This window comes from Choloepus didactylus, chromosome 27 (genome assembly GCF_015220235.1).
Source record: "Choloepus didactylus isolate mChoDid1 chromosome 27, mChoDid1.pri, whole genome shotgun sequence".
NCBI classification, from domain to species: domain Eukaryota; kingdom Metazoa; phylum Chordata; class Mammalia; order Pilosa; family Megalonychidae; genus Choloepus; species Choloepus didactylus.
The window spans coordinates 20,686,361-20,702,370 of NC_051333.1; the positions used below are offsets into that span (position 1 = coordinate 20,686,361).

Here is a 16,010-nt window from a genome sequence, read left to right on the forward strand (position 1 = left end):
AACTAAGAAGAACCTTTTGCTCCCTGAATAACAAGAAACTTTAAACAAAACAAAACAAAACAAAAAAATCCCACAATGTTTACTCAAAACAATCTGTGTCCTTTTAACTTATTTTGTTTTCTTCTACCTTATTTTGCATACTCTTCTCTAGATCACCATGGTCTTCCTGGTTTCAGCTAAAGTTGCTGGAAACGTAGATTAATCTAAAAGCAGTAGGTTCTCTCATACTTCAGTGGGGGTTCCATACCCAGAAACAGACCCTAAAGGAAGCATAACTTGCCAGTGTGGACAGGTCCTCATCTGGGCCTCTAGAAAGTAGCAACACCTGAGCCCTCACCCACATGAAATGAAAGGACAACATCCTCCCAACAGCTCTTTTCATGAATAAAGTAGGAATCACACTAAGAAACAGTTCTTTTATTTTCTTAATCTCTAATTAGCTTTCTCTAACTTCCTGACTGAAATGCCAACACTCCAAAAAGTAGTCATTTAATTGTAGAAAGTCAGATCAAGTACATAAGATTATACAGGTCTAAGGTGCCAAACAAAAAGCTTAAATGACGGTTTCATATGCTGATCTCCTGTGATCTCCTGACCCCACCTGACTTTGGGAAAAGTCTTTTGTTCTCTCTGAAAGATTAAAAAAAAAAAAAATCAAACTATTCTTTTTGTGTTGATGTTATTTTATTAAGAAGGAGATAAGCTGAGAGCTGAGACACAAAGTGACTGTGCATGGGCACCACTTACTCCAGTGTGGTCAAGACGCATCTCTGAGGATGTCACCAAAAAGATGAGAAGGAGGGAGCCACATGAAAATTAGAAAGAACCGTGTTCCCAGGCAGAAGGAAGAGCCTGAGACAGGGACAAGGTTGTCATGTTTGAGCAACAGAAAGATGTCCACTGCAGCCACAGAGCAGTGAGGCCAGGTCTTATGGGCCCTGTCAAGCCATTACTAATGTAATCGTTTCCTTAAAAGGAGGAAACCCTACAACATCATTTTCCAACTAGGTTCCCAGCAAAAACATGTTATCAACAGAAAAAATGACTTTTTAATAATGCTCTTCCTTTATCTTTTCTATCTGGTCTAAAGTCTATAGCACAGAAGAGTTTTTCTAATCATTCAGTATTTGCAGAGATGTACATGCACCCACATCCTCACAGGCTAGAAACACCTCTCTCTAAGCTCACTTTCTCATCTATCACACACATTCACTCACCAGCCCAGCCTGGCCAAACAGTAGCTGCACAGCAGTCTTGCAGGCACCTCGCCATGTGGATGGGCAAACCTGGTTCAGGACTTCAGTCACAGGAAGATCGTCCCTGGGTGTGATTCCATTATAGCAGCCTGCCTCCTTGATCAGCTGTAACATCGTATGCTACAGAGCAATTAGAAGAGATTTCATTACTCCGCAAGATAAAGGCATACTAGACAAAATCACCTTAATGGAAAAGCACCCAAATCATATCAGTTTAATTTCTTAAGGAGATGCCATCTGTAACCTTCAGGGATTTTCTCAACCCCGTAGAATGAGAGGTTAGATATGGATACACATGCATTAAGAAACACATTTAATTTCTATACTAACACTAAATATAGCATTATTTAGCAATCTATTAAGCAAAGTGGTTGATGAATTTTTAAATTCTGAATTCCTTTGGATAAGAAACAAAATCATCTGCTCAAAGTAAATGCCAATCAAAACCTCAACTTTATTTTGGATGACCTAGTGGTCAGGTATGCAGGCCCTGGAAACAGACTGCTTAAGCACAAACTCCAGCTCTACTACTCTCTAGCTGTATTAATGCAGGTCTCATCTGTCAAATGGAGGGAAGGGCAGTTCCCACCTCAGAGGTAAGCATTAAATGAGACAATGCATGAGAAGCACGTGGCACAATGCCGGGTACACATGATGCTACATAAACATTTGTTATTACTGCAGTATTATGACAAGACTTCTCCTGTTAGTTAACTCATGAAAGTCCACTGAGAAACATTAATCATAAACAATATTTTATAGTATACTTTCAAAACCATTTATGTTAAACATCTGAGTAAAATTATGACTAAAACTAACTTGGCAAATAGCACATTAAAAACATCACTATACGGGTCCTGCCTCACACAATATACAGAAATTAACTCAGAAATTAACTCAGGAACCATGTAAACAGGGGCATCCACACAGCCACCCATACATTCCCCAGACAAGACACAGCCCCAGAAGCAATTAGGGAGGCCACTACACTTTGGCTTGGAGCTATTCTCTAAACTCATTATATGGATAAGCCCTGAGAGTGTTAGCACTGTTCAATCTGCAGACTGGGAAAGGTATTTTCTTTTATTCCTTCTTCTTCTTCTTTTTTTTTTTTTGTTTGTTTGTTTGTTTGTTTGTTTGCTCCTGGCATTCAAGGTAAGTTCTGTCATAATACTAGCTGGATACAAGCTAAGGAACAGACCCCTCAGAGTCTAAATTCCAGCAATAGAACATTAAAATATCAAAATGTCCAGTTTCAAAAAAGTTTATAAAACAAAGAAACAGGAAGTGATGGCCTAGACAAAGGAGGAGATTAAAGCATTAGAAACCATTATCAAGGAGGAAAAGACCAAACAGACTTTCCAAAAGTGGTCTTAAATATGCTCAAAGAGTTAAAGAAAAATACAAAGAACTAAAGGAAATCAGGAAAACAACAGCTGAACCCAAAGAGAGTATCAATAGAAGACAAAGACTTTTTTAAAAATGGTCCTATATATGCTCAAAGAGCTAAAGAAAAACATGAACGAAGAAATAAAGGCTATCAGGAAAATGATACATGAACACAAAGAGAAAATCAAACAGAGAGATGGAAACTGTCAAGAGGAACCAAAAAGCTGAGGACCGTGGTAACTGAAATTAAAAATTCTCTAGAGGGGTTCAAAAGCAGATTGGAGCTGGCAGAAGAAAGAATCAGAGAACCTGAAGATAGGACAATTGAAACCATTCAGTCTGAGGAGTAGAAAGAAGAAAAAATAAAGAAAAAGTGAACAGAGCCTGAGGAATCTGTGGGACACCATCAAGCATACCAATCTATATATTGTAGGGCTCCCAAAAGGAGAAGAAAGAGAGAAAGGGGCAGAGAGGATATCCAGAGAAATAATGGCTGAAAGCTTCCCAAATTTAATGAAAAACATGAATATACACATTCAAGATGCTCAACAAATTCCAAACAGGATAAACCCAAACAGACTTGTATCCCAATGTATTATAATTAAACTGTCAAATGCCAAAGATAAAGAGAGAATTTTGAAAGCTGCAGGACAGAAGCAACATGTCACATACAAGGAAGCCTCAGTTAAGATTAAGTACCAATTTCTCATTGGAAACCACGGAGGCAAGAAAGAAGAGGGGTAACATAAGTGCTGAAAGTAAAAATTGTCATTCAACAATTCTACATCTGGAAAAACTGCCTTTCAAAAATGAGGGAGAGATTAAGACATTCCCAGATAAACAGAAACTGAGGGAGTTTGTCACAACGAACTGGCCCTATAAGAGATGCTAAAAAAAAGTTCTGCAAGTTGAAAAGAAAGGACAATAGACAATAGATTGAAGCCACATGAAGAAATAACAATTTGAAGTGAGGGCAATGACATGGACAAATAGAAATGCCAGTACTACTGTATTTTTGGTTTGTAACTCTACTTTTTTACTTCCTACAGGATATAAAAGGCAAATGCAAAAAAATATAATTATAAATGATTTGAGACTCAAAATGTATAAACATGTAATTTGTGACAAGAACTACATAAAAGTGGGGGATACAATGGAGTAAAAAAACATAGTTTGTGTGTTATTATTGAAATTAAGTTGGTATCAAAGCTAATGAGATTGTTATAGATTCAGGATGTTAAACTTAGGTCTTATGGTAACTACAAAGAAAATATCAGAGAATATGCAAGCTCACAGAGACAGAAAATTAAGAGTATAGGTTGCTAGAGATGGGGGTGCAGGGGGAATGGGGAGTTAATGCATAGTTTTCTGTAGGGTTTCTGTTTGGGAAGATGGAAAAGTTTTAGTAATGGAAGATGGTGAGGGTACTGCAATATTAATCACATTGAGTGGTATGCTTGAGAGCAGTTGAGATGGGAAAGCTTGTATTGTCTATATATTCCCACAGTTAAAAAAAAAAAAGAAAAAGAAAAAAAGAACTAAAGAGACAATGACGATTAAGTGCAATACATGATCCTGGAAGGGATCTAGCAAAAGGGAGAAGAAAGGTTCAAAGGGACAGTATTGGAACATATGAAAAAATTGGAATATAAACAATAAGTGTTACATCAATGTTAAATTTCTTAAACTTGATAACTGCACTTAACATGGTTACATAAGTGAATATCCTTGTCCTTGTTCTTAGGAAATGTACGTGCTGTAGTACTTGTTCAAGGAGTATGATATATATAACCTACACTTCAGTGTTCAGAAAACAGATTGACTGACAGACAGACAGATGGACTGATAAGTTTTGGTGAGGATGTGGAGAAACTGGAGCCCTATACACTACTAGGGGGGAATGTAAAATGATGCAGCTATTGTGGAAAACAGTTTGGTGGTTCCTCAGCAAGTTAAACATAGAATTACCATACAACCCACAATTCCACTACTAGGTATAGAAGCAGAAGAATTAAAACATGTATTCAAACAAATCTTTTTCATGAATGTTCATAGCAGCACTATTCACAATAGCCCAAAGGTGGAAAGAACTCAAATATCCATCGACGGACGATTGAATAAACAAAACGTAATATATCCATACAAGAGAATATTATGCAGCCACAAAAAGGAATCAAGTTCTGATACATGTTACAAAATAGATGATCCTCTAAAACATTATGCTAAGTGAAAGAAGCCAGACAGAAAAGGTCATATATTGTATGATTACATTTCTATGAAATACCCAGAAGAGGTAAATTCACAGAAACAGAAAAGAGATTAGTGGTTGCCAGGGCTGGAGGCAGAGGGGAATGGGGAGTGATCAGTGATCACTTAAAGGATATGGGGTTTCCTTTTGGGATGATAAAAATGTTTTGGAACTCGATAGAGGTGATTGTTTTATACACATTGTGGAATGTATGCCACCAAACTGTACACCCGAAAATGGATTTTATGTTACGTGAATTTTACCTCAATTAAAAAAAAAACCATCACTCATCTGCTTTTAGACACCAGCTTACTGAGAAATTTCAATGTCTCCTTCCTTGGCATTGGTTATGTTTTTGTTTTAACTTTTTACTGTAGTAAAATACATACAACTAAAAATTTCCTATTTTAACCACTTTTAAGTATACAACTCAGTGATATTAATTACATTCATAATATTGTACTACCATCATCAACATCTATTACCCCAAATTATTCATGACCTCAAAAAGAAACCCTGCAGCCATTAAGCAGTATCTTCCCATTCCCCTCACCCCCCAGCTCCTGGTAACCTGTAATCTACTATCTGTCTCTACGGATTTGCTCATCCTAGGTATTTCATATAAGCGAAATCATACAATAATTGTCTTTTTGTGTCTGGCTTATTTCACTGAACATGATGTCTTCAAGGTTTATCCAGGTTGTAGCACGTATCAGAACTTCATTCCTTTTTACAGCTGAGTAATATTCCATTGCATGTATATACCACATTAGTGTACTGGGTTATGTTTTTTAATCTATATTCTTCACAAGCCTATTGTTTCCCTGGAAAAACTCTATTTTCAAAGTTCACTTGGGTTGATGGAACCCAATGGAAAGCTACCGTCTTAAGTTTCAGATTGTCGGCGGCCGACTCGTTAAAGGAGACGCCCTTCAGGAAGTGCGATCCTATCTGCACAGGAACGGTGGGGAGCTCACACTGCATGGGCTGCGGAGGTGTCTGCCTCCGCCCCGTCTGCTGGGCTTCCACCTCGCTGCAGCAGCCCTGGAAAAGGTTTGGGTAGGAGAGAAGAGGTGACCCACAGCTCATCTGTCAAAACATTTGGTTCATGTGAGACTGCCACACCACAGCCCCAGAGAGCTTCCAGAAATAAAAATGTACCTGCAAACTTGCTTCAATTGCCTTTGGATTCAGGTGGAAGCCAGCTTTCATTGCATATTCACAGTGGCCTAAGCTATCCAGAGCTATTTTATATGCCTACAAAAAAATTGTTTTCAAGAATCAAGATTATACAACAGACTATAATATGACTAAGTCCAGTGAAAACAGAAATTTAAAGTTTCTATTGTAGTTAAAAGACTTCAAGCCAATTACCATTTTATTACTCTTGCCAACTGATTAAACATCACAGTGTTAACTCCCTCCCTTTTCTCCATCTCTCAGATATCAATAGTCCTGACCTGAAAAACTTACTTGCAAAGCACTGTCGATCTTAATGTTCAGTTCTTTAAGCTGGTGCTCAGGAATTGCTGCACTTTGAGAACAGAAGAGCTGTTGAACTTCAATTCCTGCCAGGCGGCCATCACAGCCTCTTTCTCTAAGTCTAGATGTCGCCTGCAACATAAATAGTGAATGGTAGGTAAAAGAGGATGCTACAGTACTAGCAGAAGTTAAAAAAAAAAAAAAATTAAACCGTCTAAAAATTAGAGATAAACCAGAAGTTTTGAATTATTTGTATTACAAAGTGAGCAGCTAAAATTAACCATCCTAAGAGAAAGCAGCTGTGGTACGGGATTATCCTATTTTAGAAATCCTTTAAAAAGGATTTATTTACCTGCTATCTGTTATACATACATACACATACACACACACACATATATACAAACATACATATATATAAACTATTCACATGTCCTTAATTTCCCTGCTACAAAAAGACAGATAACCTAGAATACTGGCATTTGAAGTTTCCTGAGTAAAAACAAAACAAACGAACAAAAAAAGTATATGGTTTTGTACTCCTAAACAAGAACTAAAAAGCCAGATGAATACAGAAGAGGAAAAAAGCATGCACTGGAACATTAAAGGAAAAACAGAACTTTCAAAAGCTCTGAGACTAGGAGAAGGGCACCTAGAACTGAGCTTTGAGGAATACATGCTGAAAAGTTGTACTGAGGAGAAGCTAGCAAGATATATGAAGAGAGGATGGCCCCAGAAGGAAACAAAGAAAACTCGGTATAATGAAAACCACAAGAAGAAAACATTTCCAAGGGAAAGAGTGGCCCATGCTGTTGGGAGTTGCTGAATAGAGTCAAATGGGTTCTTTGGATTTGGCAACAGGGAAGGTGCCAGTGACCTTGATGAGAAAAGTCATGTTCCAGTGTAGGAGTGGAAACCAGATTTCAGTGAGCTGAACAGATGCCATTTACATAAAATCTGAAATCATGCAAAGTAATACTTTATATTATTTACAGATACGTGCATCCATAGTAAAAATATGCATAGGAGTCATAAACTCCAAATTCAAGTTAGAGGTTATCTCTAGAAAGGACAATGTGGTTAAGAGAGTGGAGAGGTACAAAGAAGACCCATCACATTTGTAATTATTTTTTTCTCTTAAAAATAAAAGGCCTGAAGAAAATGTGGCCAAATGTTAAGATTTACTTGACAAAGCTGAAGGGAAGACATACTGGTATTTATGACATTTTTGCAGGGTTTCATAATTTTTCTTTAGAATGAATGGTGTGAAAAACGTAGACAACTCTTCCAATAAGTTGGTTGTGAAAAAGAGCAGAGAAAGAGGGCAAAACAAGGAGAATTTTTGTATTTTTAATCAGGTTTGTGTGCTGGTGGAAACAAGCTCAGAACGGGGGAAAGAAAACGACAGAATCAGGTCCTCGAGAATGGGGCGTGAGGTGAGGGTGGGGCAAGCCCTGGACAGGAGGATGGGGCACAGCCCCTCCCGTAAAGAAGCGAGGAAGGAAGAGAAGATGGGTATGAACAGAGGGGGCTGTTGCTTTAGCGATATGAAGAAGGGGGCTGGTGTCAGGTGGATTCTGTTTTCGCAGTGTAGTGGGGGCAGGATTATTGATGGGAAGGGAAGGGAGTGTGAGAGGGCAGAAGGACTAGGACAGGCTGACGTGAGTGGAGGACAGGATAAAGGAGAGGAGGTCGAGGGACCACAGCAAGGGCTCCCAGTGGGTGGGTTCCCAGCAAGGATGATGACAGCAGGTGGAGCAGAGAAGACGACCATGAGCCAGGTAGTAAGATTTCCTGAATTAGTTCAGTGTCGAGGTTGGAACACCGCAGCCAGAAGGACACAGAGGGTTGTAAAGGCAAGTGACAAGAATGACAGCCGGGATCCCACTGCCCAGTCACCTACAATTCTCTGATAAACACCAAGAAAGCCTGAGAAAAGCCTCCAACGTCAAAGAGGGACCAAAACAAGCAAACAGGAAAACAAAATTGAAAGAAAACAACAACAATGAACACATACAATTTAAAAAAATCAGAAAATTAGAGAATGCACAATGTTAAAAGGCAAAAAAATTTTTAATTTGATTAAAGGAGATTTCTAAAGCATAAAATTAAATACTTTCCCAATTTAATTATAAGAATAGTTCAAATATTATACAACAAAAATCAGTATACTACTCCTTAATTATAAATGACCTTTTGCGCTGTAAAATGGAAGAAGTCATTGCAGTTAAAGTCTCATCTTGAAAGACTATTTTCCCCCTTACTAGAAACAAAGGAATATTAAAATGCCTGCAAGAAATGTGTTGTCATTGACTACAGAAGTCTCACTAAGAGATATCTTTTTTTTAAAGGAGGGTTTTGATTGGTCCATATTTAAATTTTAATTCTTTTTACTGTAGTAGGAGCAGGAATATTCCTGCAAAGGAATAGTGAATCCCACAGCAGGTTGAATTCCCACTCTGGGGATCTCAGGGGGTGCCTGTGACCCACCATGGTGGTGGGTTCCTTTGGTTACAAGGTTGTGTGGGAAAGCAGACATCACCATGGGAGGAGAGGCTTTGTGGGTGAACATGTACAGTTAGCCCTGTAAATAACACCCATCCCTCATCTCTGATCTCCAGGCAATACCGTCCCACATGAATACTATGTCCATCCACTAGTGGAGTCAACCTCTTGGTGGTCTGTTGCTGATGGCCAGATTTTACAAACGTATCTGCTGTTCGGGAAAACAGCTAATCTTTCAAAGGATGAAAGTTTCATGAAGTCAAATAAAGTAATATTGGAAGACTGCTCAAATCACATGCAAAGCAACTGACAAATGAAGATCTAAGTAGAGTTAGACCAGTTAAGGATCTTAAGAAAAAAGCTACAAAGATAGCAAGCATTTCTAAAGAGAAAGACTTGTCTATCAAAAACCAGACAAACTCTCGCTGAGCTTTCACTCAAGCGGCTGTGGCTCATAGCACTGCCATTTCATTCGTCTGCAAGCACACTCCTGCTTGCCCATCTCTACCTAGCTGCCTGGGTGACCTCACCTCCCCTAGCAAGTTCCACCCAGACTCAGGCTCCAGCCTTTTCTCCCTGATCCCTCTTCCCAGAAGCTTTGTCGTACCACTCCACTTAGAAGCAAGGGCCCTTCCTCTGAAGCTCCGGCACCCCTCCAGCACCCCTCCAGCACTGGCTCTTTACCGCTATTTCTGAAAGTCCTTTCTCCCAGTAACCTATTGGTAGAGCTGTTACCCCAGTGTTTAAAACATGCCTGGCACCAAGTGGGCACTGCCCAAAGGCATTCACTGTTACATGAATGAACAATTAAGGAAAACAGTTTAAAACTTAAAATAAAAAGCTCTTTTGAGAACACACAAAGGCACTCTGGAGTCTCTCCTATTTGAACAAAGGGCACCAGTTTCCCCAAAGCCAGGGTTACCTCAGCAGCCCCCCGCCACGATCGCACAGCTTCCTCCAGTTCAGGTGTGTGGCTCATGCCAGATAAGCTGCTGCCACTGCTGCTGTTCTTTTTTTCTGGCACAACAACCTCAGCAAAGCAAGAATGGGCCACTGGTTGGACCTTCTGTAGTGCCTGGGTCAAAAACTGGAAATGGACTTGCACCACTGTCAAGAAACATCGTCCCAACACCTGTGAAAACAAGAGAGTCGGAGATTTTTAGGTTGCAGGTTGCTGCTGGATTAGTAAAATAAATTCTCAAATATCAACTTGAGTAGAAAGAAACAATTAATTGGAAATCCAAAATCATGCCGAGATAAAAAGCCACCCTGCTTAGAAGGATCTGCCATGGTTCTCATGTTTGGATCTGGGTGTCTGATGCCTAGAAGTCAAAATGTTTCAACCAAATAGCAAGCCCCAAAGGTTCAAATGGGCCTCCAACTTCCCACCAAGCCTCCTCCACTCCTGTTCTCCACTCCCCAACCCTGAACTCTGGCTCACACATCCAGTGGTTATCTTTGAGCTCTTGCTGAACCACAGCAATCTTCAATTCCAATTATGTCCACACAGTATTCAGAGGGTAGAGTAAAAGCCATGTGACCAAAAATCTGAAAAAGGTCAGTTTCACTATAAGAAGACATTTCATTGGAAATGGAATCCAAATATACCAGTTTCAGTAGGAGTGCTATTAACATAGTTGTGTGTCATATTTCCAGTCTTATGAAACAGCTGACAGACCAGTCTTACAGGAGTCAACAAAATTCTTTCAAGGAGGTGTGAACCATTTTTGAATTATCAACATATGGACAAGCCTAATTATCAGTACAATAGAAACCCACTCACCAGAACCAGATTAGTGGTTGGAAGATGGAACGGTTCATTAAAGTAGGCAATTCATTTTTTTAAATATCATGAACCATTTTTTAATACCATGAACACTTTATTTCAATTTAAGATATGAATGTGCATTCATCTGCCATCTTATTGGTGCTGGCTTCCAACATTCTGGCATTGGCTGAAGCTGTTCTCTGATAGTGTTTGTTGTTCCATCTTCTTTCTTATGTTAACCATAGCTAGAGTGAGTGTTCTCTATGATTTCTTATTTCCCTTTCTTTAAAGTAGAGGATTCTGCCACTTGCAAAGCAATTTGAGCAGAGAAACTTTTCAGATTATTGACATTTTTTCCTATCTTTTACATTTGTTTGGCCCATACCAATTTGACAAGAGCAATAAAAACTTTTTGCAACTCTTTTATAATATTCCATAACATTCAAATTCATTTTTTTTTGCTGCAAGTATTTCATATTTCATTGGCATCTGTTCCAATTTGCTAATGCTGCCATTTTGCAAAATAACAGAAATGGATTGGCTTTTATAAAAGGGGGTTTATTTGGTTACACAGTTACAGTCAAGGCCATGAAGTGTCCAAGATAAGGCATCAACAGTCAATTACCTTCACAGGATGACCATTGGCATCTGGAAAACCTTTGCTAGCTCAGAAGGTATGTGGCTGGCATCTGCTTGCTCCCAGGTTGCGTTTCAAAACGGTGTTCTTCAAAATATTGCTCTTGGGGCGTTTTGTCCTCTCTTAGCTGCAGCTCCTCTTCAAAATGTCACTCTCAGTTGCTCTGAGTTCCTTCTGTTTGTCAGCTAGTTTATATGGCTCCAGTGCTTTAATTCAGACCCGCCCTGAATGGGTGGGGTAACACCTCCATGGAAATTATCCAATCAAACGTTTCACTCACAGCTGACTGAGTCACATCTCCATGGAAACACTCAATCAGAGGATTCCAATCTAATCAACACTAATATGTCCGCCTCCACAAGGTTGCATCAAAGAACATGGTGTTTTTGCTGTGCTGGTTTGGATGCATTATATCCCCTAAAACACCATGTTCTTTGATGCAATCTTGTGTGGGAAGATGTATTAGTGTTGATTAAGTTGGAATCTTTGGATTAGGTTGTTTCCATGGAGATGTGACCCACCCAACTGTAGGTGATAAATCTGATTAGAAATCATTTCCATGGAGGCATGGCCTCACCCAGTCAGCATGGGCCTTGATTAGTTTACTAGAGCCTGATAGAAGAGCTCAAACAGAAGGAGCTTGCTGCTGCAACTTACAGAGACATTTTGAAGAAAGCCGTTGAAAGCTGATGCTTTGGAGAATGCCATTTAGAAATGCAACCTAGGAGTAAGCAGATGCCAACCATGTGCCTTCCCAGCTAACAGAGGTTTTCCAGATACCAACGGCCCTTCTCCAGTGAAGGTACCTGATTGTTGAGACCTTACCTTGGACACTTTAAGGCCTTAAGACAGTAACTGTGTAACCAAATACACCCCATTTATAAAAGTCAATCCATTTCTGGTGTTTTGTATAATGGCAGCATTAGCAAACCAGAAAAGCATCCATAGTAGATAACCTACAAAAAATTACTCTATTGACTTTGCAATATATCTAAATGGTAGGAGCACATCTGAGAGACGTACTCACTGCCAGCATTCAGTGCACTGCCTTGGGAAGTGGTGAAGACTGGAGAACTGTTTTTGACTGCCACAAGGAACTAGAACCCAACTCCAGTGCACATCCTCCAGGCCAGTCCTGTACATTAGAACAGCCTCAAATCAGGCTCAACCTCTGACCTCTCACCTCCTGGCACACATGCCAGATGCTGCCCTTTATTATGTGCCCTTTCCATCCCCACTGTCAGAGCTATACTTCCTGGAGAAATAGGTTAGGCAGGCCAGTTCTCAGCGGTGACACTTATTCCCTCTGAATATTTTAACCTCTGTGGAAATCGCCAGGACCAAACTAAAACAAAAACACTTGCACAAATCTCTCACTGAAGTACCCTCCCTCTGTAGTAAACAACTAGAATCACAAGCTGAACCCACCCCCCCACTCACACCTCCTTCGCAGCTCTTCCCCATCAATGATCTGCGCTAGATTGCTCGGGATGTAGAACACCTTGGAACCTAGTTAGAGATGTGACGTGAATAGAATAAACAGCAGTTATTTACTAACATACATAACCGCCAGCTTTGAGCACCCAGCATATACTTGATTCTAAGCTAGGGATTTCACATGAATTCTCTCATTTAATCCTAAGAACAACTCTATGTGGTCATCTCTATTTTATAGATAAGACTGAGGCAAAGAAAAGTTACAAAACTTTGCCAAGGGGATACAAACTGGGTGTGGCAGAGTGATCATGACTTGAGCATCGGTGCCCTTACTGTGCCCACTGCCTTCAACAGACTCTAGACAGCTGGGAACAGCTGTGGGCTGGCAGTACTGAGGCCAGGCACATCCCAGAAACTCAAATTTCAGTGGCTTAGGCCAGAATGAGGGTGTCCTGAAGTTTCACACAACGCAAACACAGAGAGGAGACTTACAGCTGGGTCCTCAGGACACAAACTCTTCCTTCCCCACTCCTTCCTTAGTAACCTGGCAGGCTACAGGGAAGAGGATGCGGGAAGTGGAAAGGCCATGCACTACTAGCTCTGGGGTTACATTCTCACAGCTTTTGACTGATTTAACTGAGTCATTCATTCTTCTAACAAATATGTAACATGTGAATGCCTAATATGTACAAAGCACAAAATAGCTAGAGGATACTATAAGAAAGATGATGAGCAAGTCCATGTCATCATGCTGATTACATTCTAATGGGATGGAGCTAGGGAAGAAAACAAACCAATAAATAGCTATATAAGGCCAGGTGCTGCTGAGAGAATGCACACTAAAGGCCAGGTGGAAAGGAAATGACAAAGGGGAAAGAAAGAACTGTCCCTTCCCCTTCCAAAAGAGAAAGACTCTGAAGGCCTGATGCAGTGCCCCAGGTCCAGAATAGGACACTCTTCTGACAATGTCTATCTGGGCCACATGTCCACTCCTGGACACAGGAGGCCTCTTGCTGTGGAGCAGCAGAATGGTGGAAGGGAGAGGATGCTGCTACAGGAATAAGTGAAGAGAGGCTGGAAGGTTTTAGAAGGCAAACATCTAATATGTAGTTTCCTTGATTTACTACACATTTGATCTTGGATGAACACCTACCTTCTGCGAGTCTAAATTTCTTCCCTTTAAATAAAGGATGAGAACAAGAGCTCAGCTTCTCTGCAACTCCTCGTCCTATCCATGATGCAAGGAGCATCAACTCAAATTATGGTTGTTGATAAAATATTTGTGTTGAAAACAATTCATTAAAAGCCAATCAAACCAATGGTTACCCTGGATCTTGGAAACAGCTGTTTCACAATATCTGCTCTAAAAGTTACCTAAAGTTACAGATACATAAACACCACCTACTCTTGAGAGAGGATGGAGTTCAACCTCCAGCTCACCACTGCCCATCATTTCTCTATGATATCTCATGTCTTAGTCTTACCCCAGCTCCCCTCTTGTAAAAGACCCCACCTCAACCCAGGGATGGGCCAATCCTAGAGGTCTTCCTGAGAGATCTGGAAAAATCTGAGAGAAATAAAGTTATGAATTTAGAAGAGTGTGACCCCAGGGCTGCCAGCAGCTCTCCTTCACATGAAGAAAATTTCCTAGACTGTGGAGTTCATTCAATAAGGCTGTAGAACAGATGTGACAAGATGAGGAACGGATAAACAGAGTGGTAACAGACATAGATACTCGAGTGTCAGTGGAGCTACATTTCCAGCTCTATCCATAGTTACCATTTATTGTGTGCTTAAGAATTCCAGGCACTTTATGTGCAGTGAGGTGACCCTGTGAGGTGACAGCAATCTGCCCATTTTACAGATAAGGAAGCCATAGAGATAAAGAGAGAAAAAGAAACTTGCTCAGTGTCAAATAGGGAATAAGTGTTACCATAGGGATCTGAAGCCAGCTCTGTTTGACTCCAAAAACTGTGTTCCTAACCTTCAGGTTCTGTTTCCCTATGACAAGATCCAAGATGTAGCCACAACAGTGAGTGGATTCCAAGAAGAAAAAGAGAAGGAACCCTGTGCAGGAACCCTGAGGTCTCCCATGCAGTATTCAGCCTTGGTGTGGGAATGGAGACTGAGAGCCAGGGCTCAGTCTTCTAACAGTGGCGAAGGGGTGGAACAATGGTGATGAGGAGAGTGGCCTGTGGCACTCCTGTGTGGCACAAGTCTCAAAGTGGGGTGACAGCCACAGCAGAGAGCAGCTGCCAAGATGGGCTGGGAGCAGTGCTATTAAACAGGGAGGAGGCACATGGTGCTTGGGAAAAAGAGCAGCTTTTCTACCTTTTGAGGACTTCCAAACCCAAACACACTGCTGTTCAGTACTTCAGCAAATAAGATCTCATTTAAGACTTAAGAAAAAAAGCAATCTGATTTAATCCTCCATCTGCATTTGCATTAAAAAAAAATTAAGTCTATTCGTCCCAAATGCATTCCAAGTTGATAGAATATTAGGTAATGCAAGACCTAATGTCATCAGATAAGGCTGGAGAGACTTGTGCATGAAGAGAAATCTTCATATGGCTTACATTCCTTATAAAGGCCTAACTGCGAATACAGACAATCAGTGAGTGACCCTGCACTTCTGCTTCTGAAAACCCATGAGTGTTCTGGTTTCCAAACAGCCACCAGAGACCTGAAACGGAATGCTGTTTTCTGGGAATCCCTGATGGTAGAGGAAAAGGGCACATTTTCATCTTCCCATTCCCCCGTATACGTCCCACATCCACTGTTAAGGGTGTTGTGTTCATAAATACAGCCAGAATACATTTTCCTTTTGATGGTTTTTACATTTTATACAGGTTATAAGACTATTTAATTTAAGGTCATTCTATTTTGAGCCCCCAAAAGACCACCCTTCCTACAATTTCATTGATTCTACTTCCTAGAATATGTCACAATTTGGAACTGGTTTTAGTTATTCCTCCTCTAGTGCCCAGCCCAGGGCCTGACCCAGTCCTCAATATCTGCGTGTGATTAGAATTATGGAGTTGCCCAAGTCCACCCCAATTCCCAACACACCTTGTGATTTTCACATGGACACAATAATTCCTCTTTAAGCTCACTGTTCTGCTTACCTTCACTCAACAGTTCATTATTCTCAGATCCCTGCAGAGTGACAAAGAAGTAAAATTGTTGTATATATCATATTATCAAATATTTTCAGGGTGCTAGCATTTATATCTCATCAAATGCTAGAGTAGGTAAAAATGAAGTAGATCTGGACAGGCTACTTTTTTTTTT

At 40.3% G+C, this 16,010-nt stretch overlaps 1 protein-coding gene across 5 annotated transcripts in view; it reads right to left on the reverse strand.

Moving 5' to 3' along the window:
- GARRE1 (granule associated Rac and RHOG effector 1) overlaps positions 1-16,010 on the reverse strand; it is a 97,938-nt gene that overhangs the window by 23,941 nt on the left and 57,987 nt on the right. For all 5 annotated transcript variants that reach the window (XM_037819392.1, XM_037819394.1, XM_037819391.1 and 2 more), the window contains exons 3-7: positions 9,800-10,009; positions 6,367-6,507; positions 6,055-6,150; positions 5,776-5,937; positions 1,218-1,376 (exon numbers count right to left, since the gene is read on the reverse strand). In XM_037819392.1, coding sequence (XP_037675320.1) covers positions 1,218-1,376; positions 5,776-5,937; positions 6,055-6,150; positions 6,367-6,507; positions 9,800-10,009 — 768 coding nt within the window. The remainder of the gene's footprint in view (positions 1-1,217; positions 1,377-5,775; positions 5,938-6,054; positions 6,151-6,366; positions 6,508-9,799; positions 10,010-16,010) is intronic.